General features: G+C 36.6%; 1 protein-coding gene across 1 annotated transcript in view; it reads right to left on the reverse strand.

The window, feature by feature from the left end:
- LOC126971618 (polypeptide N-acetylgalactosaminyltransferase 2-like) overlaps positions 1 to 27,633 on the reverse strand; it is an 86,694-nt gene that overhangs the window by 21,067 nt on the left and 37,994 nt on the right. Inside the window, exons 2-4 of the mRNA XM_050817976.1 lie at positions 5,251 to 5,483; positions 4,789 to 4,887; positions 3,482 to 3,549 (exon numbers count right to left, since the gene is read on the reverse strand). Of these exons, the coding sequence (XP_050673933.1) occupies positions 3,482 to 3,549; positions 4,789 to 4,887; positions 5,251 to 5,483 (400 nt within the window). The remainder of the gene's footprint in view (positions 1 to 3,481; positions 3,550 to 4,788; positions 4,888 to 5,250; positions 5,484 to 27,633) is intronic.

Consider the following 27,633-nt stretch of genomic DNA (forward strand, 5'->3'; position numbering starts at 1 on the left):
AATATTAGATTTTTGCGTGAAAGTTATATTTTTATTTTTATTTTAGTTAACCGCGAGCGACGTTTCAAGACCCAAAGGTCTGAACTGGGAACTGAAAACGAGATCTGTAAAAACGATTAAAACGCGTGTAATCGTAACTTTGTCACAATTATCATAATCATTTAAAAGTGTATTATTTAATATTCCATTTCAATTTGCTTCAGCACCATTTGTTGTGTTTCAGCACCCAATGAGTTAAAGCTTTTAAATTTTCAATATTGAATTTAAGTTATTATTGTAATATTATTTTTTGTAAGTATTTCTTTCATTAGAAACCCATATCATATTATGTGATCGTTATAAACGAGTGTAATGCAAATCGTTGAGGATTTACCTCGTGAGGTGCAAACCTTGAGCCCTAGCATAAATGAAAATCGGTGTCCATAATTAAATATGTACATTAAATACGTTTGAAGCATCGGCTGGCTTATAAGGTAATAATAATAATATTGACACACTTTTCCACAAATTATTTTGCCCCAAACTAGGCATAGCCTGTACTATGGGAACAAGACAACGATATATTTAATACAATATGCTTACTTAAATATACATAAATACATATAAACATCCATGACTCGGAAACAAACATCCATATTCATCATATAAATGATTGCACATACCGGGATTCGAACCCGGGACCGCTAGGTTAGTAGTCAGGGTCATTCGGCTATATAGGTCTTCAAGGTAGAAGTATCTCTTGTGGTTCCTCTGGTGTTACAAGAGAGTAAAGGCCGTGGCGACAATATGCCATGAGGTCATATATAGCTCATTTGAACTCCTGTTCCATAAAAGAAACGTACATTTTCGCGTATTCGCACTGTTGATCGATGTAGAGTTCCTTTCCGTTCCATCAAAGAGGAGAGTAGATAAGATGTATTTTGATAACAAATAAGATATCGTTATTTCAACATCTCCTCTCCGCTTAGCTTCGGTGAAAATTTATCAAGCGGAGAGGAGAGGAGATGTCTCATTTTTCTTTGATTTTGTTTGGAGGTGATCCTGGATGTGGAATAAGGTCATGGTTGTCATAAATATGCAATGTCATACAAAGCAAACATGCATGTAAAATATCAGTCTTATCGGTTGAGGATAGAAAAGAATAGAAATACCTTTGTATTTATTTAGCATAGGAAATGACAAAAACATAACATTTTCTGAAGGTAAAGGTTTTTTGAGTTGGGCGGTGATGGCTAAGTCGGAAACGACGAGACTTAGGGGAAAGTCGTGAATCTGTCTCCATATATGAGAAACCAATAACAGCATAGTTAGTATTTTAAAATTTCTTGAACTTTTGACGGAAATCGAACCGAATTAATTTCAAAGATAATCATTCTTTGCAAAGAAATGTATTACTAGAAATGAAAGGAATGACGTAATTTTCTGTTTTTACACGGACGAAAACTGACTTCCTATTCAAACTTTTTGTTAGAAATCTTACTATTTTTATTGATATTCTATCAAGGATAAATCCTGTCATGGTATCAAATGGAGTAAGGTCACTAGAGAGACGTATAAACTTATGCATAAGAGTCAACGGAAACCATTTAGAGCAACTTATTACTAAAGAAAAGTGAGATGTCTAAAGCAATTTGTATTTTTTTTTCTATTTACTTTTCTAATAAATCAAGGGCTGACAACTTACCTACATAACTTTCCTTTAGTCTCATAATTTCCGACTTGGCCATCAACGACCTTCTCAAAAAACCATCCTGTATAATCTGCTATACTATATTAAGCCTTTTATGATAACATATTCCAATTTCAGGTGCAAGATTTGACCCACAAATACAATTGAACTAACTAACCACAAGTTAAAACCTGTAAGATAGGTCTCTGAGGATTAAGAAACGTGTCATGAAACTTCATTTAGTTTTTGTGAATCGAATAATATTAGCCAAATCGTGTGAACGGCCATATCGTCATAATAGATAGCGATGTTTTGAAATGTAACTACAATGTCTGGCAATGGCTAGATCGGGCACTATTCTCAACCATTGTTTTAAAATGAGTTTCATTCTCTTACAATGACTTGCGAAACTTTTGATTTTCAAACCAGCTTTATTATACAGGCTTTTTAGCACAACTGTTTCGATTAAACAATTGCTTTTTATGTATCTCGTAATTTGTAATTGAACGAGGTGAATTACTTGTGTGATTATTGTCACACTCTCAAATCCAAGAAAGGGTGTGAAATGCGGCTGACATTTTGAATTTAATTTGTTGAAATTGTTAAGTACAATGTCGATTTAATTAAAATGCTCAGAAAATTCCGGAGAAGCGTAGACTTTTTAGAATGAACAATTAATTGCATTTGCCAGGTCCAAAACAGAAAAAAAAAACAGTACATACGACTACCGGTTGCTTATACGAATAAATCACAGTTATATAAAATATTTGAAATATTTAGGGTAAGTTTAAGAGTAAGACGTTCAGCTGATGGTAATTGATATGCCCATATAATGCAGTGCCGCTCAGGATTCTTGAAAATACCAAAACTTCTAAGCGGTATGACAATTGTGCTCGTCACCTTGAGGCATAAGATGTTCAGTCTCATTTGCCCAGTAATTTCATTTAACTACAGCGCCTTTAGACCGAATCATAATAATGTTTACACAGTACTGCTTCAGGGCTGACATAGGCGTCGTTGTGGTACCCATAATCTAGCCGGCATCCTGTGCAAAGGAGCCCCTCACTGGTGTAATATCTAAGTTCAAATATAATAATAATATTCAAGTTGACCGAATAAGTCCTGCGTTATATTTTATTCGCGTAGGGTATTATGGATTAGTGCAATGCGATCTATGAATATGAAAGCCGTATGTAATAAAGTCATAGACGCTTGTGTAAAGGAAATATTCTAAATAAATTTAATATATTTTAGATTCATACTGTTCAGATTTCAGAGATATGATTGTTGTGTGAATTTAAATGTATGTTTTGAATGGCAATTAACACTATATTTTTCAACTATAAATAGAATCTGGTGGCGCGGAATATGTGAACTGTATTGGCTGATTCAAAATTATAATTAGGTAAAACCTAAATCAGGATATATGACGGAATGAAGGCAACGTACCTACCTTATTCGATGAGGTCGTTCTCTCTCCAGCTGATCTCCAACTAACATTATGATTCTGTATACACACATCGGCTAACTAACTAATTAATTAGTTATAAAGTGAAATACTTTGGAAGAAATAATGTCCGCCCTTCGATTCACCTCCCGTAATTAGTAAATTTGAAGGCTTTGCGCACACTAGCGCCATCTCTGTGGCCATGTACGCTGCTTTTGGGGAGAAGAATAATTTTAGGTACATAAAAGCGATATAGAAGATAAGTGTAGTAGGAAATACACAAAATAATATAAATACATATATATTCCGCGCCACCATTATCTTTCAACATAATATGGAATCATAAGTAAGGTTCGAATACGTACGGTTATCACTGAAGTCGTCAACGAGGATAATTTCCTTAATGAGATGCTCTGGACTGCGATTCAGGACGCTAGAAATGAAATAGTTTAATGAAAAGTTCAGCTGCAGTATAAGAGATGCTTTTTTATGATAATAAGGGACAAGGCGGGCGGATGGTTTAGCTAATGGTAATTGATACGCAATGACCATTACAATGCAGTGCCGCTCAGGATTTTTGAAAAACCCAAAAACTCTGAATGGCAATACAATAATTGCGCTTGTTTTATTTGCCATTTTGATTAAATTATCATTTGCCCAGTAATTTCACTAGCTACGGCGTCCTTCCGACCGAAACACAGTAATGTTTACACATTACCGCTCCACGGCAGAAATTAGCGCGGTTGTGGTATCTATAATCTAGCCGGCATCCTGTGCAAAGGAGCCTTCCACTGGTTGGCATGAACTCCAAATCTTTTAGTTTAGATCGCGAATGATGAAATTTTGTAATGATCAGTTGAGTGTCATGTGGGCAGAAGTTATTTTGAAGTATTTATTAGTAGGTGCAACATTTAATATGAGCTCTATCTACAGTTGTTACAATGTGAATCTAGATTACGCGGCAATAACTCACATCAAATGACCGGCGTGTTAATTGCTATAGGTTGCACGCGATTTATAGCGTTTTATAGTATAGGTTATCGTTTACATTCTTTTTTGTTTATTTTTTAGTATGAAAATAAGGGACGAGACGAGCAGGACGTTCAGCAGATGGTAATTGTTACAATGCAGAGCCGCTCATGGTTGTTGAAAAACCCAAAAATCCTGAGCTGTCACCTTGAGACATAAAATGTTAAGTCTCATTTGGCCAGTAATTTCACTAACTACGGCGCCCTTCAGACCGAAACACAGTAATATTTATACATTACTGCTTCACGGCAGAAATAGGCGCCGTTGTGGTCGCCTCCCACTGGTCGATTAGAAGGACAAACGAGTGTATGGGTCATCTGATGGTAGGTGATCACCGTTGCCAACTGCTACCACCACTGCTTTCTGTTACTTACCCTTATCGTATCGTCACGACAAAACCATTAATCAACTAATTAACTTTGTTAAATATGTGTGATATTAATTTCAATGTGAAATAACACGAAACGTATGTTACAAAATTTGAAAGATACCATTGAGTGTCAAGATGCCACGCACACAAGTTGCCGTAATAAAAAAGCTATTGTTCTTAGCTAGTGCGGTATCTAATTGAAGCGAAGAATTTGTTCATAGTATTTAGTTGAGCTGTTAAAACAAGCTTCGAATAAATTTAATGAAATATTACCTGACAATTGTGCGCAGGAGTGTCGACCTCGCTTCGTTGTGGAATGTAATAATGACACTAGTCTGTGGGAGGTCCTCTCCATATTTCTTCAATCGACACCTAGAATATCACAACAGACTTATAACTTTTCTGTACTCATATTATAAAGTGTAAGGTTTTAATTTTTTGAAGTTGCATGAAGCAGATATATTACTAGTGACGACCCGCTCGAACCCCGCGTATCTCCTGTCCGTTTATGCATGCCTGGTAAGCAAACGCAATTCTAATTAAAACTATTTCTTTAGGAAATGTTTGAATATGAATAGCTTTTGATCAACAAGGTAATGTAGTCGAAAGGACTACCATAGCTGTTCTATTTCGATTTAATTTGCGGCTATTTTGGGCGAATTCTTCTTGTTTTTTTGCTAACCGACAATTTATCCCTTTTTTTGGTGCATAAAAAAGTTTAGTTTATATACCTACATGGCATTTCTAGTATCAGGGATTGCTCTATTGCTGGGGAGTGCATCAGATGCGGCCTGGTTGAATCTGTTCCGAACATACGGATCAATGTCCTTCGCCCCGCCAGCTATATATCCCCCCTCATCGAAGTATCTCCCAGTACTCCCGGTGCCGTATTCCTCAGATGCAGGACTACTTTCAGGTTCTTCTACTTCTGCGTGTTGTTTAATCAGTCTTAGTGCTATGTTTTCTTCCTGGAAAGATAAAAAAATAAGAAACATGTCACCTGGAGAATTTATTACTATCGAGGTTGGTTCATCGAATAATACTTTAATATATATTTTTAGAATTGGAGGAATGAGGCTCGAGTAACATATTGAAGTTTGTTATCATAAAAGTTAAAACTTCTTAGCGACGAACTCGTGTATTAATTTCGTATTCATCTTAGCTCAGGTGTTATTGGCATGCGGCGTGAGTGCGGGCCAAAGCGGGTGCCGGGCGAGCGCCGAGCAGGTACTAGGTAGTCAGAAAAGAGCTATCGAGCGAGGCGGTTATGTCACACGCGCATTCCAGGAACATCACGTCCCTATTACATTGTCATAAGGCTTTGTGAAGTGTACCTACTATTACGATTGTCACTTTTGTTGCTAATAATAATACCGAGTGTTTGTAAGACTGTGTTTGTTTACTTGCTGCATTCACAGTACATCCACGAAGATCATGATCATCATGAGTCATGACCATGAGAACAGTCTTGCCCTGTCATATATAATATATGGGGGAACCTGTTGTACCTTGGCACTATGTGTATATGGGCACAAATCGCCACCTACCGTCAATTGTTTGCAACTATTGATAATTATGTTTTAGTTTATCGTTAAAATGAATATATTATTATAGATATATCTGAAATATATAAGATTTAAATACAAATAGCTATTTGTAAACATAAAACTGTTATTTAATAAGGTCTAACTAATTTAATAGAAACTGTTTTGACTGTTTGAATTGTTGCAAGATGTTTGATGTTTCATTTATTGTTAAAATATTTAATTGAATGTGTAAATGTTCAAATTAATTTGTATTCGAATTAGTTTCGTTATTCTGTATCAAACTTTATTATTTTACGCAATAAGTCTTTCTTAATTGTATTTCGAAACTTGCTTGCAGCGCCATTTTCTTACTTCGTAGTGTTTGTTCAAATTAAATGAACTTATTTTACAATACCTTATTTTATTTGTGTTTTAAAAGAAGTTGTATCTACTCTGTTTCATCTATTGTACGGAAGCTATAAAAGCGGTTGTTTTATGTAAAGACGGTTCATATCTATACTAGCAGTTGTGCTTCAATAAACTGTCTGTCTCTTAGTGTTGTATTTCTTCATGATGGACAATTCAAGGAAACCCTGGTTTAACGCCGACATGTACCTAGGCTAAGGCTGCTTTCAAAAATTCCCGCGATGTTACATTCTATTATATAGTGTATTCAGTACATCACTACTGACTATTCAATTTGAAAGTAGTCACTTACCGCCATTAAGCTGGTGTTTGGTGTTATCGACGTTAAAAAGTTTTTTGGGGCAAAATGTTAATATTTATAAGCTGTGAAGTCTGATAATTTTCAACGTTTTATAATAGTCACTGAGTTTTTATATGCCATTGGTTCTTTTCTATAACTATTATTAGAACAATCTTAAAGTTACGAGATAAGTAAGCCCAAATTATTTGAAATCCACAGTTTTGTTGAAGTTGGAGTAGTGTTGTACTTTGGTCTGTCAATCAATTGTACCTTGGTCAGCAGCCAAGGTACATTTAGATGTTGTACAGCTATAACTATTTTTTAAGCTATTGCATAGCTTCTATCGCGGGCCTTGAGCGTGGAGACCGAATCCAGAAATTCCGTAACGAAAATAACCTAACACTTACTTACTAGATCTATATAGATATTTCGCCACAGTCATTACAGTTGCCGTGGAACAGCGGTTACACGTATGCTTTTTGTGCAGAAGGTCCCAGGTTCGAGCCTGGGGTACGTCTTGATTTTTTTTTTATTATTTTTTAATTTCTTTAGTTTCTTATCACGTTTTTTTAATTTTTACTATTATGATAAGCATTTTTATTTAGTTTCACCTGTCCCGTTGTCTGTCTGTAATCAAATCTTGCAAGTAAAATTTTACTCACTTCCCGTTTGCTTTTTTTTTAAATTAATTTTATCAAAAAAATACTGCATAAATAAAATAAATAATAATAATTGCATAAGCTGATAAAAAATGCTATGCAATAGCTTTTTTAAATTATTTCACGTTCACGTTATATAATATTCCGATTAAAATATAAGAGCTTTATCTCAATAGAAAAAAGAAATTTTGAATATCATTTTGATTTTGTTCAGAATTTATGACTTATTTTTTGTTAAATATGGCGTTATTGAAACGAGGTTTTAGTTAAGAATAGTTATATTTTCCATAAATAACCCCCATTCCTAGGTACACCACAGTACTGGCATAGGTACAAAGGGTATGTTGCACCTTGGCCATAAATCCCTTTTTTCGTTTTAATTATTAGAACACAAATATAAATTTTTCATACGTTGGTGGTGAATACTCAAATAATTGACCTTTCAAAATATGCAAAAAATTGTTTGAGTAGGTACAGGAGGTCTATTACCAAAATCGAAAGCCGTAGTTTCGGTCCGAAACGAAAGATAGTCGAACTTCGAATTAAATCCTATTACCAAAGTACTTCGGATCCGAATAGTGCGGATGGATTTCGTTTCGGAACCATAGGCATAACCATAAAAAGTAAATGTCAATTGAATTTGGGAATAAGGTAAACGAAAGACAAAATGTCTAATCGCGAACTTCGTATCGATCTTCGGATCCGAAACACTTTCCTCATAGGGATATATGTACGATCCGTCAACCGAAACATCGTATTTCGATTTTGGTAATGGGGCTCCAGGTCGTCAAATAAAAAAAATTCGCCGCTCGATCGCGCAATTCACTAGGTAGTTCTTGTATTATTGTATTCAGTATTATGTCTTTAGTTGATAATATTCATTCAGTGTAGGTAACTTTTTTATAAATGTTCTTTAGATTATAATTTGTATAGTTATTTCTTTTGAAGTGTTTCATCTAGTGTGTATTTACTGTTTTTTTCTTCCACTTTACTTACTTTGTTAATATTTATAGTTAAAGAAGAAAAAATAATCGACATATTATAGATATTGTTATATTCTCACGGCTCTATTATATAGTAATAAGAATATATTCTCTCTATAAGTGAATATTGTAATATTCTTCTGAGAAATAAAGTTCTTAAATCGTCAAAAATTAGGTACAACAGGTTCCCCTACTATGCAATTGATTTCGCGATCTAAATTCTGGTCAGAATCAGAAAAATGTTTCTAGAATCATCTCCGTTTTAGCAATATAGTCCAAATACATATTATAATGTAAATTATATCTGATATCAGACCAAACCGGATCAAAGATGTAGGTAATAATGTTAGCAATATAACATCATCATTTTAATTTGTTATTATAATGTCCTACAAGCTGTTAGACTAGTTTTTATCAATAAACATTTGCGCTATATAAGACATATTTACATCTTTTTTAATCAACTACACCTCGGAAGGTATTGATGTTATAACTGGGACGACTGCGTAATTTACTACGTACACGGGGCAATGCAGCAGGATATTGAATGAGACTCATCCATCATGCTTGGTTATATAACGCTCGTTCGGGTAACGTCCACTCGAGTCAACTGAAGGAGAACGATGAGTAAGAGCGTAATCTACCAGAGTTACATATTTATTGAACTAGGCGTTATTTTGCGAAAATCCATTTATTATCCAAATTTTGTGAGCCTTCTTGAGTGTAAGTTCCGCAAACATTCGTCTTTTATTAATTCGAGACGTTTTTCGCCTCTACACGAGGCGTCCTCAGGAGATGTTGAGTCGCCAAATTCTGGCACGAGACTCAGACTTCTCCCAGAAAGTCACATTCCCGCGTGTCGAATTTTTCAAATTCAAATTCAAATATTTTTATTCAAAATAGTATTCCAAATCACTTATTGTACGTCAAATACACCACCCATTCAAAATAGACTGGCTCAGACCTGAAAAGAACGGGCCCAAGAAACTCAGCGAGCTTTTTTTTTTTATAAAAATATGAATTACAATGTAATAATATTACGCGAGAATGTTCAAAATACTATCTTTTCGTCTCAATAAGACTACTGGAAACCCAAGCGCTGGTAGTTATCTCGCTCAACGGATCAGCCTTGCTATCCAACGCGGAAACGCTGCCAGTATTCTAGGTACGCTTCCACGTAATGATAGTTTTAATTTTATGTAGTCATAGCAATGTATTAATACAATAAACATTTATCATTGAAGAGCCTGAGGGCGTTCGCTTCATTCCCAGTCTGTGGAATCGAATTGAAGGCGAAACTTGGCGGAACTTACACCAAAGAATATTTAATAGTACAAGTACGGAAGTCTCACTTTACAAAATCAATTAAGGAAATAACAATAAGGTGTAATTCAGATCGCACGGCGCTATTAACCCACATTTTTACTCACCTAGAAGTTGCCTCTCTTTCTATCGCGTAACTCTCAACTCTTCTGACGATTAGCGTTGACTTCTATACCTAAAACTGTACCTACCTAGTATAAGGTCATCTTATAAAAATAGTTCAGTTTTTTCTATAGTAAAAATAGGTATGTAAAGACCGCCGCACATACATACCATTTCGATACCTATACGGGGAGTGAGACGGGCCTGTTACACTCAAAAAGGCACACAAGAATTGGAAAATTACAGATAAATGCATATTATTATTATATGGTACCTAAATGTAATTATTTTATGAATTTTAATAAAAAAGTAATTGTGTTTCATATTACTAACCTTGGCTTGACATTGTCGTTTGGTTGGTTTTTTTGTTTTAATAGCCATATTGAATATTTTGACGAAATATGATATTGGATAATTGATATGCAAATTATATCATAACGACCTTACAAATAAACTTGGTATAAAGTTACAGATAATAAACCAAGAATATGCAAAATGTTTACAAATAGACATTTTGCTTACGATTGGTTTATTCGGACGTATAACGTATCCCGCTTTTTTTGCTGGCAATATAGAAGTAGTAAGCCCTAAGGCTTACTATTTCTATAGGAATAGTTGGGCTAAAGGGTCAGCGATTGTAAGGGGCTACCGATAACTATCTTTTGCAACACTAGAGGAATAACACGATTGTTGCCAGCCTTATAAAATAAGAGATGTATTTAATGACTTTATTCATTCAAGTATAATTAATTACTTTATTCAGGATTTTATTGCATATCCAATTTTTTGGAAATGTTTTGATGAATCAGACATTAAAAGAAGAGGTGAAAGAAATTCAGCTGTATATTTCGATATCTCAAAATAGCAACCCCTCGATATTCGCATGGACAAAGTCAGCGGGCTAAAGCTAGCTAAATTAACAAAACGGGAAATGTATGTTAGTAATCTGTCCTCGTCCGCTATATCATCAAAACAATGCAATTCCGCGTCCGTATATTGTGTTGTGTGTCAATAATAATAACTAATATTATAAAAGTGAATATGAGTTTGGTTGTTTATGTGTTACGCTTTCACGTATTAACTACTCAAACGATCATCATGAAATTTTGGACGTCGTTAGAAGTACAGAAAATGGCATAGAGCATATTATATCCCAAAATTTTTAAGAGTTCCCGAGCGCTATGCTTATTTAATGAGAACACGAGCTATTTCGCCACGCCAATTCCGCGGTCATCTAGAGGGCAAAACCAAATTGGGCGTCATAAATAGAGCACAGCAATACTTCAAGCCGGCCCACATTCTAGCACTGTACAAAGTGCAGTACAACCACATAATAGATATGGAATATTGCTGTTATCTCTGGTCTGGCGCACTTCAGTATCAGCTCGATCTATTTGTCCGCGTGCAACGCAGAGCAGTTTCAATTGTTGGAGACCCAGTGCTCTGTGAACAGCTAGATCACTTGGCGTTGCATAGCGATGTCGCTTCATTGCGTGTCTTCTACCGCATTTATCTCAGGGAGTGTCCCGAAGAGATCACCTGATTCCAGACAACGAATTCTACCTTCGCGCGACACGCCATAAATTAGGATATCATCCCTACTATATGTACGTGAGGAGGTCCTCCACAGTGCGGTTTTCAAGGAACTTTCCTCCACGTACTACAAAGCTGTGGAATGTGCTTGCTTGCTCGGTGTTTCCGGGACGATACGAAATGGGTACCTTCAAAAAAGTGCGTACACGTTCCTTAAAGGCCGGCATCGCGGTTGAGTATTTGGGACAGGAATCCCAAACAGAACCTTATTGCGTTGAGCAGGGCGTCTTAGTGTCAGGTGAACGTCTACCAAATAGGCACCAACATATTTTGCATGATTTTTTTTAAATAAGAGGGGGCAAACGGGAAATATGCTCACGGAATGGGGAGAAGTGAGGCAACCGCCTGTGAACATCCGCAACAACAGGTGTCAAGAAATGCGTTTCCAGCCTTTAAGGTATGGTAAGGTAAGGAGTATGCTTTTTTCTTGAAGTTCCCTAAGTCGTATCTGTTCGGGAAAATTGCAGCCGGTAATTGATTCCACAAAGTGGCTGTGTGAGGCAAGAAATTTCTTGCAAAACGCGTGGTTGTGAAATGCTAGACGTCAACGTGATGCGGATGGTACTTTGCACGTAATGTCGGGTGATGGAATTCGGCCGCTGGAATCAACCCGAACAGCTCCTCTGAGCACTCCCCGTGATAAATGCGGTAGAAGATGCAGAGAGTATCTACGCAATACCAAAGAATCAAGCCTGACTTGATCGGGGATAATTCGAGCCGCTCGTCGTTGTATGCGGTCAAATGGAAGAAGCTGGGAGCACCCGCCCAGAGGTGAGAACAGTACTCCATGTGAGGCCGAATTTGCGCCTTATAAAGTTGCAAGTATAGTAACTGTTTAGTAATTAATATAAGTGATCAACAATTTAATCTAATATATAAAATTCTCGTGTCGTGGTGTTTGTAGTTAAACTCCTCCGAAACGGCTTGACCGAATCTCATGAAATTTTGTGTGCATATTGGGTAGGTCTGAGAATCGATTATCTATTTTTCATCCCCCAAAGTTAAGGTAGTCCACCCTATTTTTTTTTTTATATTTTCGACAATATTTTTAATTTTTATTTTACTATGATTAAGCATTAAAAATACATACTAATAAACAAATTTCGCCCTTCTACAGCCTACAAGTAATTTGAATCGCGATTTTAATATTATTCTGTTCCATCCACAAAACCGGTATAGGGTTGCAAGATGGTAATCGAATACAATAATTATTGTAGTACGATATATTTGGTAGGTCTGAGAATCGGTTGCATCTCTTTTTTATACCCCCAAAGTTTTAATAATTGAATTTTGGAAGTGAAAACTTCTTTATCATCGTTGTGTTTTTAAAGTCGATGAAACGAAAAAGCGACAGTTAAAAGAGCAGACACATAAATTCATAATAACATGAAAGATAATGAGATAGGAAGTATTATACGGTGTTATGGTACCAGGCGATCATAGTTGAAGAAGAGATTGTCTTATATATGACGCGAGTATACCTTAATAATATATTCTGACGCCATGCGCACGACGTATTACTGCATAGACACCAGGAGTTGTGATGATAATACCTTTCATAGCGGTTAAAATCAAGTGTCATCCTAGCAACACGTACCAGGACTTCATATGCAGTTTAGAGGTTCATGCACAATGCTGGTTTCACTTCTGACATGTGTACTTTGTACGCACGCATTTTTTTTAAATATGTTATATGGCAATACGATGTTTGCTGGGTCAGCTAGTAATTGTATAAATATAGGCCAGTATAGTATAATCATTACTTACGCCGTGCTTTCTCTAATGGTTCAGATACTGTGCTGTAATTATAGATGTAAGAGAGTTTACGGAACAACTTGATATTTTATATGTACTTTCATATGTTATAGAAGCACGGTCAGTTATGTATTGCTCTCACGTTAACGGCAATGTTTCTCAAACAAAATACAAGACAAACTCCGGCCGAATTTAAGTACAATTGTTTTTTAAATTCAAATTACATAAAGAAACGGTTTTAATGCGAGTAAGCCATTAAAATAGGTTTTTTACAGTCACTTATCGAACGTCATAATTGGCCACTAATTTGAGTTGATATTTATTTTTATTTTAATGACAATATGGAACGAGGAGGACGTTCACCTGATGGTAATTAATACGCCTTGCCCATTACAAAGCAGTACCGCTCAGGATTCTTGAAAAACACAAAAATTCTGAGCAGCACTACAATTGCGCTCGTCACCTCGAGACAAAAGATGTTAAGTCTCATTTGCCCAGTAATTTCACTAGCTCAACACTTCAGCCCGAAACACAGTAATGTTTACACATTACTGCTTCACGGTAGAAATAGGCACCGTTGTGGTACCCACTGATATGCCACGGACGAAAAGAGAACGGAAGCAAGAAACGTAGTAAAGAATTGTAAAATGACATCAGAACTAGAACAATAATACAATAAAAACCTATCATATATCTCTGCAATCTGAGACTGAAGATGGAAGGTCTCGTGCTTGTCTTGAGCAGTGTACTAATTTAAGCAAATATTTGGAATATTTTCCAAACAAAATTAAACAATAAGACAATAGGGGACTCGTCTAGCAGTGTAAAAGCACAATGTAATATAACAAGTACCAGAATAAGTAATAATTGTAAAATTGCAAACCTGATGCACCAAAACATACAGGGATTATTAGGTAAAGAGCTTGAACTGGAGTTATTTATGAATCATAAAGATATATATTTTATGTTTAACAGAGCACTGGCTAAGAAAATATGAGCTCATCTAAAGATGACCATTTGTGTATTAATCCTAGAAGTGAGGGTTTATCTTTATTCTTTTAAAACATAACAAATTGTTTAGATTTTCAAGAGCGACATCTCAAGTCATTTTCCTAATATCCATATACTGGGGTTGAGCAGGTTATCAACTGTAAAGTAGATCCTGTAGATGAAGCCACAACCTGAGAGTTGAACGAAGGATACAAAATTTTATGACGATACGTCACCCGAACGGTTAGCTCAGATGGAAGAGCACTCGCACGAAACGCAAGAGGTCGTGGGTTCGAGTCCCGCATCATTCATAAAATTTTGTTTTCAAATTTTAAAGGTGGAAAAATTAAAAAACATCCTCTTTTTGTCATTGGAGATATACAATTTGGTATTGTGTCTACCGACTTGGAGATCTATTTAATTTAAGTACAGTGCTTGTAATAATATTCTACGTCGCGTACGTAGTTTATTTGTGGATGCTTTGAGCGCTTATTTTTGTAAAGGAAACGTTATCTGCCTATCTACAAATTATTTTATAAATTAACGTAAAAAATCATTTTCATTTTCAGTCACAGGACTGTAAATCATAGCTCTATTTGATTCCACAATACAGTCTCCGAATAGTGTGGCGATTCAATGACAATCACAATTTAGTCACAATATACGCTTGTAAAATATTTAAAGTTATTGTTAGTTATTGTAAAAAGATCGATTTAAAAAAAAAATTAAAAATAAATTGTAAACACAAGAAACAATATGCCTCCGATGGCTACACTTCGGTTACGGGACCAACATGGCAAGTATATGTAACCTGTTATATTAAATGTTGCAATAAAAAGTAATTTCATCCCCCATTTTTCTACCCTTAGAGGAAGTAAACTTACATAGAATGTACAATAAACTACCCTGAAATACGCCCTATTCATTTAATATTGAACCATAAAAATTGGTCTCCTCGAAAGATCACCATGACGATTGCTCCGGCGCTGCCCTCATCCAACCTATTCCGGCGATCTTGACGTCGACCAGATCGTCGGTCCATCTTGTGGGGGGCCTACCAACACTCGGTACGTGGTCGCCATTCGAGGACTTTACTGCCCTGGGCTATGTCTGTAGCTTTCGTTCTCCTACGGATCTCCTCATTTCTGATTCGATCTCGCAGGGAAACTCCGAGCAAAGCCCTCTCCATTGCCCCCTGAGCGACCACGTCTGCGTACCTTATGTCATCACTGGCCACACACCCTGGTTGAAAACCTACGTCTTCAGACACTGTGATATTTGGGTCGAAAAGATTATGCGGAGCTTCCCGAATGCTGTCAATCCGAGTTGGATTCGAGGAGTGACATCTTTCCCGAAATTGGACCTGAGCATTTGGATTATTTGTCCAAGGTAGACGTACTCATCAATAATTTCGATAGTACAGTTCCCACCTGTTACGGGAGTAGGTGCGACATGGGCATTAGACATGATCTTTGTCTTGTCCATGTTCATTTTGAGACCTAACTCCTTGGGAAGCAGCCTTGAGGCCATCGAGCATATGGCTCAGTCTTCCATGGTCTGCCATGATTACGATATCGTCTTCAAATTGAAGGTGAGTGATATATTCGCCGTTGATATTGATGCTCAGCCCGATTTAGTCTAGAAGCTTATAGACATCTTCCAACGCAGCGATGAACAGCTTGGCGATGTGATATCGCCTTGTCTGACATTCCGTGGGATGGTTTTCGAGAACTGATACTTCATTTTCTACTTCACTTTCTTTTAAGTGCTTTGTTTTATTTTTTATACATTATTTATTATACGAAGTTATACTTATTTTGGCGCATTCGGGAAAAAATTATCAGGACGACACCTAAATTCGACACCCTGAATTTAATTCGTGAACTTGGAAATTTGTATCATATTCCACTCACCATAAGTAAAATTTAATGATATTTATAAAAACGCTATTTAATTATATTGAATATTATGAATTAATAACTAAGTATTATATTATTTGTGTATAAGTCATAATGTAGATAACTTACAAATTAGTTATTTTTCTTATGGAATAGGAGGTGATAATACAAACGAGCGTACGGGTCACCTGGTGTTAAGTGATCACCGCCGCCAACACTCTCTTGCAACACCAGAGGAATCACAAGAGCGTTGCCGGCCTTTAAGGAAGGTGTACGCGCTTTTCTTGAAGGTACCCATGTCGTAATCGTCCCGGAAACACCGCACAAGGAAGCTCATTCCACAGCTTCGTAGTACGAGGAAGAAAGCTCCTTGAAAACCGCACTGTGGAGGACCGCCACACATCCAGATGGTGGAGATGATATCGTAACTTGTGGCGTGTCGTGCGCAGGTGAAATTCGGCGGCAGGAATCAGGTTGAACAGCTCTTCGGAACACTCCCCGTGATAAATGTGGTAGAAGACACACAATGAAGCGACGTCTCTACGCAAGGCCAAGTGATCCAGCCGTTCACAGAGCGCTAGGTCCCCGAAAATTCGAGCTGCTCTACGTTGCAGGCGGTCAAATGAATCGAGCTGATACTGGGGTGCGCCAGACCAGAGACTGCAATACTCCATGTAAGGCCGAACCTGCGCTTTGTAGAGCGCTAGAATGTGGGCCGGCTTAAAGTTTTGCCGTGCTCTATTTATGACGCCCAGTTTCTTTGAAGCCAATTTGGCTTTGCCCTCCAGATGGCCACGGCATTGGCAATCGCTCGAGATTTCGAGACCCAGTATTCCGATACTAGGCGAGGCTTTAAGGGAAGTGTTCTCGAAGAGCGGTGATACGGCAAATGGGGTTTTTTTAGTGGTAAATGCGCAAACTTGAGTCTTCTGGGGGTTAAATTGGACAAGGTTCAACTTACCCCATTCCGCGACCTTCTAGAGAGAGGACTCGATAGAAGACACAAGTTTCTCCCGGCACTGGTAGACATTTTCCCGAGAGAGACCTGCATGGCCCGTGTATACGGCATCACCAGTGCTGTCGTCTGCATAGCAATATATGTTGGAGGTGTCCAACATATCATCGATATGCAGAAGAAACAGAGTAGAAGATAGCACACAGCCTTGGGGCACTCCAGCGATCACGGGCTTGGGATTTGAGCAATAACCGTCGACAACGACCTGTATGCTGCGCCCAGTGAGGAAGCTCGAGGTCCACTTGCATAAGCTCTCGGGAAGCCCAAATGATGGAAGTTTTGCGAGGAGCGCCTTGTGCCATACACGATCAAAGGCCTTCGCTATATCCAGGCTAACTGCCAGGCCTTCCCCATTGCTTTCAATAGCCGCCGCCCATCTATGTGTTAGGTATACCAGAAGATCGCCAGTCGACCGACCATGGCGAAAGCCGTACTGCCGGTCGTTGATCAACTGGTGACCCTCAAGGTATACCAAGAGCTGGCGGTTAATTATGCTCTCCATGATTTTGGAAGTAGGGAAGTTATAGGAATAGGCCTGTAGTTTGCCGGATCCGAACTGTCTCCTTTTTTTGGGATCGGATGGACAAGGGCTGACTTCCATGAATCAGGGACTACGCCTTTTGAATAAGAGTGCCGGAATAAACACGTTAGCACCGGCGTCAACTCAGGGGCACACGTTCTAAGCACGATTGGAGAAATGCCATCCGGCCCGCTCGACTTCCTGGCGTCTAACGAAAACAGAGCTCGCCTAACAGTTTTCTGTGGGAGCTGTACATCCAGCTCTAACACCGCGGGATGGTCGGCGGTGTTTTTCCGTTGTCATCAAGAGTCGAGTTGGAGGCAAAAAGGAGATCGGCTTTCTCTTTTGCCGTATGGGCCAGGGTGTCATTCCTCATGTGCAACGGCGGCATGGACGGCTGGTTGAAGTTGCCAAGAGCAGCTTTCGACAACGACCAGAACTTGCGTGTTCCGGTCGGGTAACTGGAAAGATGCTCGCCGATTTTGACGACGTGCTTTGATTTCGCACGGGCGATTTGCCACTGAAAAAATCTGGAGGCACGGTTATATTTCCTCTTCAGAACTTTGCAGTTCGGATCCTTTGAGCCCAGCGCCGCAACCCAAGTTCGATACGCCTTTTTCTTGCAGTCAGATGCTGCTTTAACTGACGCATCGAACCAGGGCTGTGATCTGCCACCGATCGGTACTACAGAGCTTGGTATAAAAATATCCATGCCCTGCAGTATCACATCGGCTACTGCAACGGCGCAGGCACTAGGATCATCCGAAGCGAAACAAACCCTGCCCCAAGGGTAGGATGCAAAAAAGGAACGCATCCTATCCCAATCTGCTGACTTGTAGTGCCAAACGCGGCGGGTCGCTGGTGGTCTGCGACGTTGGCGTCGGATAGGCACTGCACTCCTGACCAGGCAATGGTCGGACGTTCCGAGAGGGGCGTCGACAGAGACCTGGTAACCATCGGGATGTGTAGTCGGCTGCGCCGTCTCAAGGTGGCGGTGGACGGCGTTTAAATTGGAGTGAATTCGCCTGATATTACAGAAGTCCACATTAAGCGTGGAGCGGGGTGCCGTGGTGTTGCTGCCCTGTTTATCCTTAGATGTGCGCGGTACTGTGCCGTCCCCAGAATACGAGGGGCAGCCCGAGCGAGAATGCTCGGGGAGGGATTCTCCGACTCTGGTAGAGCCGGTACTCTCCTTATATATAATTTATTATAGATGTACAATATTATAGTATAGTCTAAAGGCGTAAACTCGCCAACAAACTGTTGCAACAGTTTGGCGAGATGTAAAATTTAAGTATCAACTGTGCATACTTTATAATTAAATAAATTAAAAAAAAAGACTAAATTATAGTGTGTAATCATTGAAATATTGTTTCTTTATTACAACTTGTTCTTTCTACAATCGTTAAAAAGCACTAGTTATAACAAATAAGGATTTTTATTCTGTTACGCCAATGAAGTATTACGATTTGTGTGCATTCATAAGTACATACACACTTCTTTTTATTTACATACCTCGTAAATGTAGAATAAAGTACTATGAAAACTGTACTATTCGGAAAATGTGAGATTCCACTATTCAGTGTATTAAGGCCCTCGATTTTGTCTCGGGCAAACTACACCCTCGTTAGTCGTTGGTAATCGCTTTCTCCCCGCGAACAAAGTACTATTTCACAAAGCTACTAATTGCGTTAAGGGGATAGTAAACAATGTTCTGTTATAAATGAAAAGATGATTGTGATAATTTATCATTGCTGTCCAATTTTCTGTGCTCTAAGATTAAGTGTAATTTTGTGAGGACAGTCTGTATCAATTATATTTTGTTTGAGCACATTGTTATACAATTCTCACGCACACCGTAGGCATAACAAACAGTTTTATTTAAACACTGGCGTCAAGTTCTGATCTGATTTTCTGAACCGGATCTTAAGCCAAGGACTTCACTTTCACATTACGTAAGCGGATTAGCATTTTATATAACAATGCGTGCGGTTTTCTTTTATTAAAATCAATGAAACAATGACAGTGTTTTTACGCGAACAGGATAGGAAATTAACTATAATTTAGTAATGATGAGTACGGCCACATTATCACAAAGATACCTTGTGCATTGCGATCTACTGTTTAGAGTTTTACATTAGATTTTTTATGTCCATCAGTATTTTATTATTCTAATATGTCGGGGTATTAACGTGATTATAACTAATAATTATTGTAATACTAGCAGACCCGGCCACGCGTTGCTGTGGCTAAGGTTTTTGTTATATTACATTGTAGTAAACTATTTAAGAGGAACGGTAGGAGAACATTAGTCACGGGGTCACCAATATGCATTTTTACATAGATGCCATTTGTAAAAAAATATTAATTTATTTATTTATTTATAGGACAACCAGTAGTTGTTACATTCTAATACGCTTAAAATATATCAAGTATTAACAAAGAATGAGGTGAATGTACAACAAATTAAGGTGTCACAACATGCACAGTCTTTGCTTCCGTGACACCAAGAAAACAATTATATAAAATAAAGCAAAAATTATAAAATCAAGATACGAATTTGAAAAGAAGAAAAAGAAGAAGAAAATTAATCATATTTTGGCGCCTAACAATCTCGTAATATTTTGTTTAAAAGCAGGTAAAGAATCTTTAAAAATATCTACTTCACCACAGATGGAGTATAAGTTCTTGATAGATGTGGTATGGGAGAAAATTGCTTAAGGTTAGTTTTGGCAAATGGCTGATGGAACAGGCCAGCTCCGACCTGCGCACGCCTTGGTACTCGGCGGGGAACTCGTAAGCTGATGGAGTGCACGAGTGATGGACTGTCGAGCTGATTTCTAATTATGTATAAAAATATTAGATCTAGCATTTGTCGTCGAACAGAAAGACTTTTCAAGTTAAAGTGTCTCAACTTATCGCATATGGCGACCTCCATGACAGATTTTCTACTACTGTAACCCCTTAGTACAATGAAATTATTATTTACGAACGAAGACGGAAACGTTAAAGATAAAAATCCACTGGATTGGAATTTTAAGGGGAAGGACTTTGAACACGATTGATTAAAATTTTCGTACAGTTTTGATGGTTAGCAAAAATCAATACAAAAGAATTAATTTTAAAATTTATTATTATTTTATTCAATTTTGTAACAAATGAGTATATTACAAAGTTATTAGTAAAAATATAATTAATAAGTCTTTTAATTGGATAGTTTATCATTTGTAAATATCAGTTTTTCTCATTTTTATGCGTGTCCGGTTGCCAGTTGGCAAAGGCCTTCTCCAATCATTTAAATTTCTGCATTTCTGGGGCTACTCCACGCCAGGTTGTCCCTGCCACTTATCTTATACCGGCATCACTATAATCCCCATAATTAATTATGGGTTAAGTAGTAACAGTGAAATTCAACATAGCTCTAAATATCGCTTGTACATTACGAACTTATCTACACATGACGTATATTAAAGAATACTTCAAATGCATTGAAGTAACATTTTTAATTATCTTCGTGTGATTTTTTGCCGTAATTAATGCTAACTGTGGTATTTTTAATGGAAGAAGAGGACGAATGGGCTAAGGTCAGAATCAAAGTCTTTATTTGCATAAACATGTTAAATATGTTACATTAATATTAATACTGAAGTACATGTTTGCCATATATTTATGACTAATTATTCATTTTAAAATTTATACTATAATTGAAATGGTCTATTATTTAATATCATTAAAAAAAAAGTAAATATAAGTACTTACACATAAAAAAAAAAAATAATAATGATAAAAGTAAAGATTCGTTCAATTTAGATGAGAAATTGTTATTAGACGCCATCTCTCTATTACCTTTAGGAAGTGGCTAAGATTTTTAGTCTGAAACAATGTAGTTCTACATAAGGTGCTTGTAGTTTTGTATGGTCCCTGGAGAGAAAAAGAAACTGTTTTCATACATATTAAATTTATGATCCGTTAATATGTTTTATATTTTTTAAATATAGGTCTCTTTTCCGCTACATTCATACATTCTGTTCCTGAAACATTTTTTGCGTTTTAACCGACTTCAAAATGGAGGAGGTTGTAAATTCGTCGGTATCTTTTTTTGTTTTTTATGTTTGTTATCTCAAAACTTTCGACTAGGTGAACCGATTTTGATAATTCTTTTTTTATTTGAAAGCTAGTGCTTCCCGTGTGGTCCCATTGTAATTTGGTCCATATATGACACTGGAATTGTTTTGGAATAGTATTTTTGAAGTCGGTTGTTTTTTTTTGTTAATTTTTTTTTAAGACTCTATTCATGATCGTCGTACTCATACTAATTAATTAATCCTGTTACACATATCCTTTAGTCTTATTTGTAGGTTGCTAATGCTTGCTGTTGGTTATAGTTAACACTGCCGAGACTTTTTGTACTACCACATTTCTTTGTTAAACAAGTTAAACAAGTTTTTTCGCATGGCGTGACGCATTTTTTTGGTACTTCTCTCAGAAAAGTTATTCTTACAGCTTGTACTTTTTTGTGTAAGTTAATTTATTCAGATTAGTAGTGAATAACGAGGATTGTAAGCATATAAACTGTTTTCCACGCAAGAATTTTGAAAATATTGGCTTTGTTACATAGATGGCGGGCCGGCAGCGGTGAACTCATATCGATCAAGGTCGCTGGCATTTAGTGTCGCCTAAAGATCCCATACCTAATGATAGATTCAACAAAAGCGTGCTAAGCCGTCAATACCCCATTTCCTGAGCTGGACAAAGCTGTGTGATGTACACGCCTTTGACCTTTTCACCCGTTATCTTTAACTATGTGGTCTAATATTGGCGATTTAGAAATAAATCTAACATTTTTTTATTCATCAAGTTAAACCAATTTCATCTAATTGCATAAGTGACCACCAGTTCCTTCCTGCTTGTTGGAAAATGGGCCTTGTAATTGTAGCAAAATTAGCTACATAGTTATATTTTGCTTAGATAATTTATACGTGTAGGTAGAGTCTCTTGCTGTTAGACAATCGATAAAAACAGACCAGGTTTAATACTTTAGTGTGCGTGACAAGCTACGTCTTACACTCGCGATGTGTATGACAGTGTTTGTGTGCGTGAATTGCTCAAAATAAAGGTTAACTCTTAACTCAATTTTTTTGACGTTTTCACAGCATAGTTTCTCTAGACGTATAAATGATTTAAAAAAGGAGGAGTTTGTCATCTCTATACCCAAAAATCTAGTAATGCTCTCCGTGTCCAATATAATAACATCTTCAGGATAATGTTGGGAATGCCATGGTATTGTAGCGCGTCCGGTATGTTTGTGGAGAACCGTGTCTATGGTTTCTCTGCTCTCAGACGGACAAGAATCGCCTCCGTCAAAAATAGGTTGGAGAGGAGTCCCAATATTATTTTGAAGGTGATAGCCGACAGACAGGACAACGCATTCAAAGAGGACTGGATGTCTGCTTTAGTTTGTAAGTTTATTAATTATATCAACCAATATAGAATAAGTTTGTTACTAACATATATGTAATTTATTATTGTATTTTCTAAAATAGGCTAAGGCTGTTTCATTAACTTTATATATGCACCTATTGTTGTCCAAAATAAATAAATGAATAATAATAATTTCGAGTATAGTTTTATATGTATGTTACCACCGTATATATAGTTAAACTAAGATACATGGACCGATTTAAATCTGTCTATAGGTTACACATACAAATAATAGTATTTTATTAATATTAAAGGTATTAGGTTTACATAGGAGGTGTATTAAATAAAATTACTAATAATTTATTTTATAGCTTTTAGTTTTTGAAGTCGGTTTTTTTAAAACGTAGTTTTTTTTCATACACAAACAATTACACGTGGGGAGGTGCTGAAAAAACTCAATTGATAACAGTAGAAAGAGCTCAAAGAGCCATCCTTAAGGTGAGTACTTTCCGTTCATTTTTGTATCCTACCTCTGTTTTATATCAAGACAGTAATGTACTAACTGTGAAGCAACTCTTCGTTCAGAGATTAATGTTACGATTTCATGGTCTGGTTAATGTGGAAGACATAAAGGAAGCCCAAAATAGACGTATTAAATATAAACTATTTAGCGTACCAAAATTTAATACATTATTCATCAATAGATTCCCGTGTTATTTAGGTAGCTTTTTGTTTAATAAGATAAATAAAGAGTTAAAATTACACAAAGTAAACTATCAAAAAAGTAAAAAACTTCTATTTGAATGGCTTAAACACTTGGACTACACTGAAACTGAAAATTTACTTAATATTATAAGGTAAAAATTTTCTACAACACATACACCAAGTCACTACATACACACACACACACACACACACACAAGTACACACACACACACACCTTTACATAACCATCAACTACACTAACACCTTAACAACCAATTACTTCCTGTATCTAATTAAGTTTTGTTTATCTAATTAAGTTTCGTTACAATATATATATATTTTGTATATTCGCTCCATTATTTTAACCATGTGCCCGGTGACTTGTAGCACAGGTATTTTGTTACCTATTTCAAGCGCCGGTCTCTCACAATTATAACAATGTATCTATATAGATTTTAATAAACTGTGTATTGTAAGTTTTTATTGTGAGAGAAAATAAATATATTTTGATTTGATTTGAATTCTCAGGTTAATAGGTAGACTCAACATAATCGCAGTATACCACGTCGTCTGTTTTGTGACACTTAGCTGAGCTGAGAGGCCATCGCTAATCGATAATAACATTAAGGACTTTTTAACTTCAATAATACTACAATAAACAAATTACTTTGCTTTGACTGGAATTCCAGTATTCTCTACGTGCAATTATAAATATTTCCCACGGTTACTAACCACAACATGCAAATATGTTTCTACTGCTTGATGTGCCTTCGTATCATATAAAATGGCCGACATTTTGGATTCCGACATCTTGTTTTAATTGCTTTTACAACGGCATTATGAAAATGATTTATCATCATCATCATTTCAGATGGAAGACGTCCACAGCTGGAAAGGCCTCCTCCAAAGATCGCCATGACGATCATCCATCGTTCGATCATCATACGCCATCTAGTGGGGCGCCTACCAACACTATGTCTTCCGGTACGTGGTCGCCATTCAAGGACTTTACTGCCCCAACGGCCATCTGTCCGTCGGACTATGTACCCTGCTCACTGCCATTTCAGTTTCGCAACCATCTGGGCTATGTCGATTTATAATATCATGATGATTTATACTTAAAATGAAATATATAACATACACATCTTCAAACAAAATAAATTATTGAAAACAAATATTAGCAATTTGTTATGTTTTTAAAGTGATAGCCCTCACTTCTAGGATTAATACACAAATAAAATTTGAAAATAAAATTTTAAGAACGATGCGGGACTTGAGCGACATCTCAAGTCAATTTCCTAACACGCAAACATTGGGGTTGAGCAGGTTATCAACTGTAAAGTAGATCCTGTAAATGAAGCCACAATCTGACAGTTGAACAAAGCGTACAAGATTTTATGACGATACGTCACTCGAACGGTAAGCTCAGTTGCAAGAGCACTCGCACGGAACGCGAGATGTCGTGGGTTCGATTCCCGCATCGTTCATACAATTTTGTTTTCAAGTTTTATTTGTGAACAAATATTAGCTTAATCTTCAATACAACAAAGAAAAAAAACATTACTTAATTCTCTGTTTGACACTGATCTTCCAAAACTGGAGTCTACAGTTACAGTTATGTCCTTACTTAAGGTGCGGTCATACCTCAATATCAACAAATATTGGTTTCTTAGGGAGTCGATTACAACATAACGCAATGAAAATATTCCGACGCAAAAAATACAGTGCACAAAGAACGATTTAATGATAATTTTTAACCGAATAGAATATTTATATATAATTTAAAATATCCAATAAAAAATTTGGAATTTGCTTCCCAAAAATAAAATTTGGAGTCAAATATCTCCGTATTTTAAGCGATAGCAATATTCTTTTTTTAAAAAGTTGAATAGAATTAGTACTTTTCTAAAACTTAAACCGAACAATTTATTATGTAAATTTTGAATAAACAAAAGAAAACTAGTAAAATAAATGCCCATTTGCTTAGATTAGCCACATGATTAACACAAATAATGTAGGGTTGGTTGTAGCGTTTACAATCCTAGTTAGTCCGCGCCTTAAATGAATACTTCGATCGCTAATGACATACTGTCAGACCAACAGTGGCGTATACAGGTAATAAAGTCTAATCTAACGTGATTCTGGCAAATCTGTGGTATATCTTCCACAGATGCCACAGTAGGAAGAACAGAATAGAATAGGTACGTAACCCTGACAATTTTTCATTCATAGCATCATGTTGTAAATTATAATATTGATTTAATGACGTCATCCGAGGCTTCCGTCCACTGGGACTTACAAGACTATGACGTCGACAGCGTGAACTCATACGTTATAATCTGATTAAGGATCAGATATCCAGTGTTTACCCTAGGGAAATCTTATATTTAGACGTTCAGAAACAGGGAAAATAAAATTAAAAATAGTGTAAGATTTTGCACTTTTAGGTATATATTAACATTCATCGAATACATGCAAAAATTAAATAATTTCTGCAAAAGTTTAAAGCTTTACAATTCAAGTGTTTGTGTTTGTGGGATTCTAGATTATGGGTACCACAACGGCGCCTATTTCTGCCGTGAAGCAGTCATGTGTGAGCATTGTTGTGTTTCGGTCAGAAGGGCGCCGTAGATAGTGAAATTACTGGGTAAATGACACTTAACATCTGATGTCGCAAGGTGACGAGCGCACTTGCTGAGTCCTTCAGAATTTTTGGGTATTATAAGAATCCTAAGCGCTAATCCTAAACTTCCTTTGCTAATAATAACCCTAGGCGAATCAATGGTTAAAAATGATGATTTCATTCATTTCAAACAACGAATTCTAAAGCTCTCTTGAACTCATTATTTGCCAAGAACTTGTATCTAGTATGTAAGTCATTCTCGACTTTTCGATACAAAAGCGATTTACGGTACACAATGAACGAAAGCTGTGATGTAAGGATTCCACGTTTCGGCCTCATTTCGTGTATCAGTGTACTAAGTATGTGAGTTAAGCTTACATAAGCTTAATTCTCAATTATTAATAGTTGACGCATGAAAAATATCGTTTGCTTTGGCTGTATAGTTAGTATAAATTATCATATAAAATAGTGAATAGGAGAATATCGAGTCTTATAGGAAGTAGAAATAAGCTGCTAATAACACCCTGGCTGAAAATGGCTAGGGATTGGCAACTAGTTTCGAAAGCAGCGAAGGTTTCTAGTCACGATCCTGTTCTATCGATAATTTGTAGTGTTTCGCACATATATAAGCTTTATCGCTTGCACATTCGATATATTTTCGTTTGATGATGTCTATTACTATTGGATTCCCAGTTCATTGGTTAATCGGTAATAACGAAATGATACTTTATTGTGGAATTGCGTGCTGTTTGAAAGGAGACTTTACTAAGGACACGAAAGTTGTAAATGTTTGGAAGGAATTTAGGAAAAACTGTGACGAGTTCTGTCGAGTGTTTGGGGCATATTCTTATGAACCTATTAAGCAAGGATGTATATTAACTATTTTGTACCTATTATTCAGTTTTTATTCCCACTGATATCAGCTATAAGTGTATGAACAGTTTATTTATGAGTCTGGTTAAAACTACTATTTCATTCAAGTATGTTTTGCTTCCTTCTCTTATCGAATCTTTTAATACCTACCTTAAAAAAAATCTTAATTTTTCTGCATTTCTTATTAAGTGGTCTGGTAACGGGTCTATAAAGTTAAATTTTATTAATCATTTTAAAAAATCGATATAATATTTTTTTATGTTTCGTTTGCGAGACGAGCAGGATGTTCACCTGATATGACAATACAGTGCCACGCAGGTTTCTGGAAAAACCCCAAAATTCTGATCGGCACTTCAATAACGCTGGTCACCTTGAGACAAAAGATGTTAAGTCTCATTTGCCCAGTAATTTCTCTAGCTCGGCGCA

The sequence above is a fragment of the Leptidea sinapis genome, chromosome 24, assembly GCF_905404315.1.
Source record: "Leptidea sinapis chromosome 24, ilLepSina1.1, whole genome shotgun sequence".
NCBI classification, from domain to species: Eukaryota; Metazoa; Arthropoda; class Insecta; order Lepidoptera; family Pieridae; genus Leptidea; species Leptidea sinapis.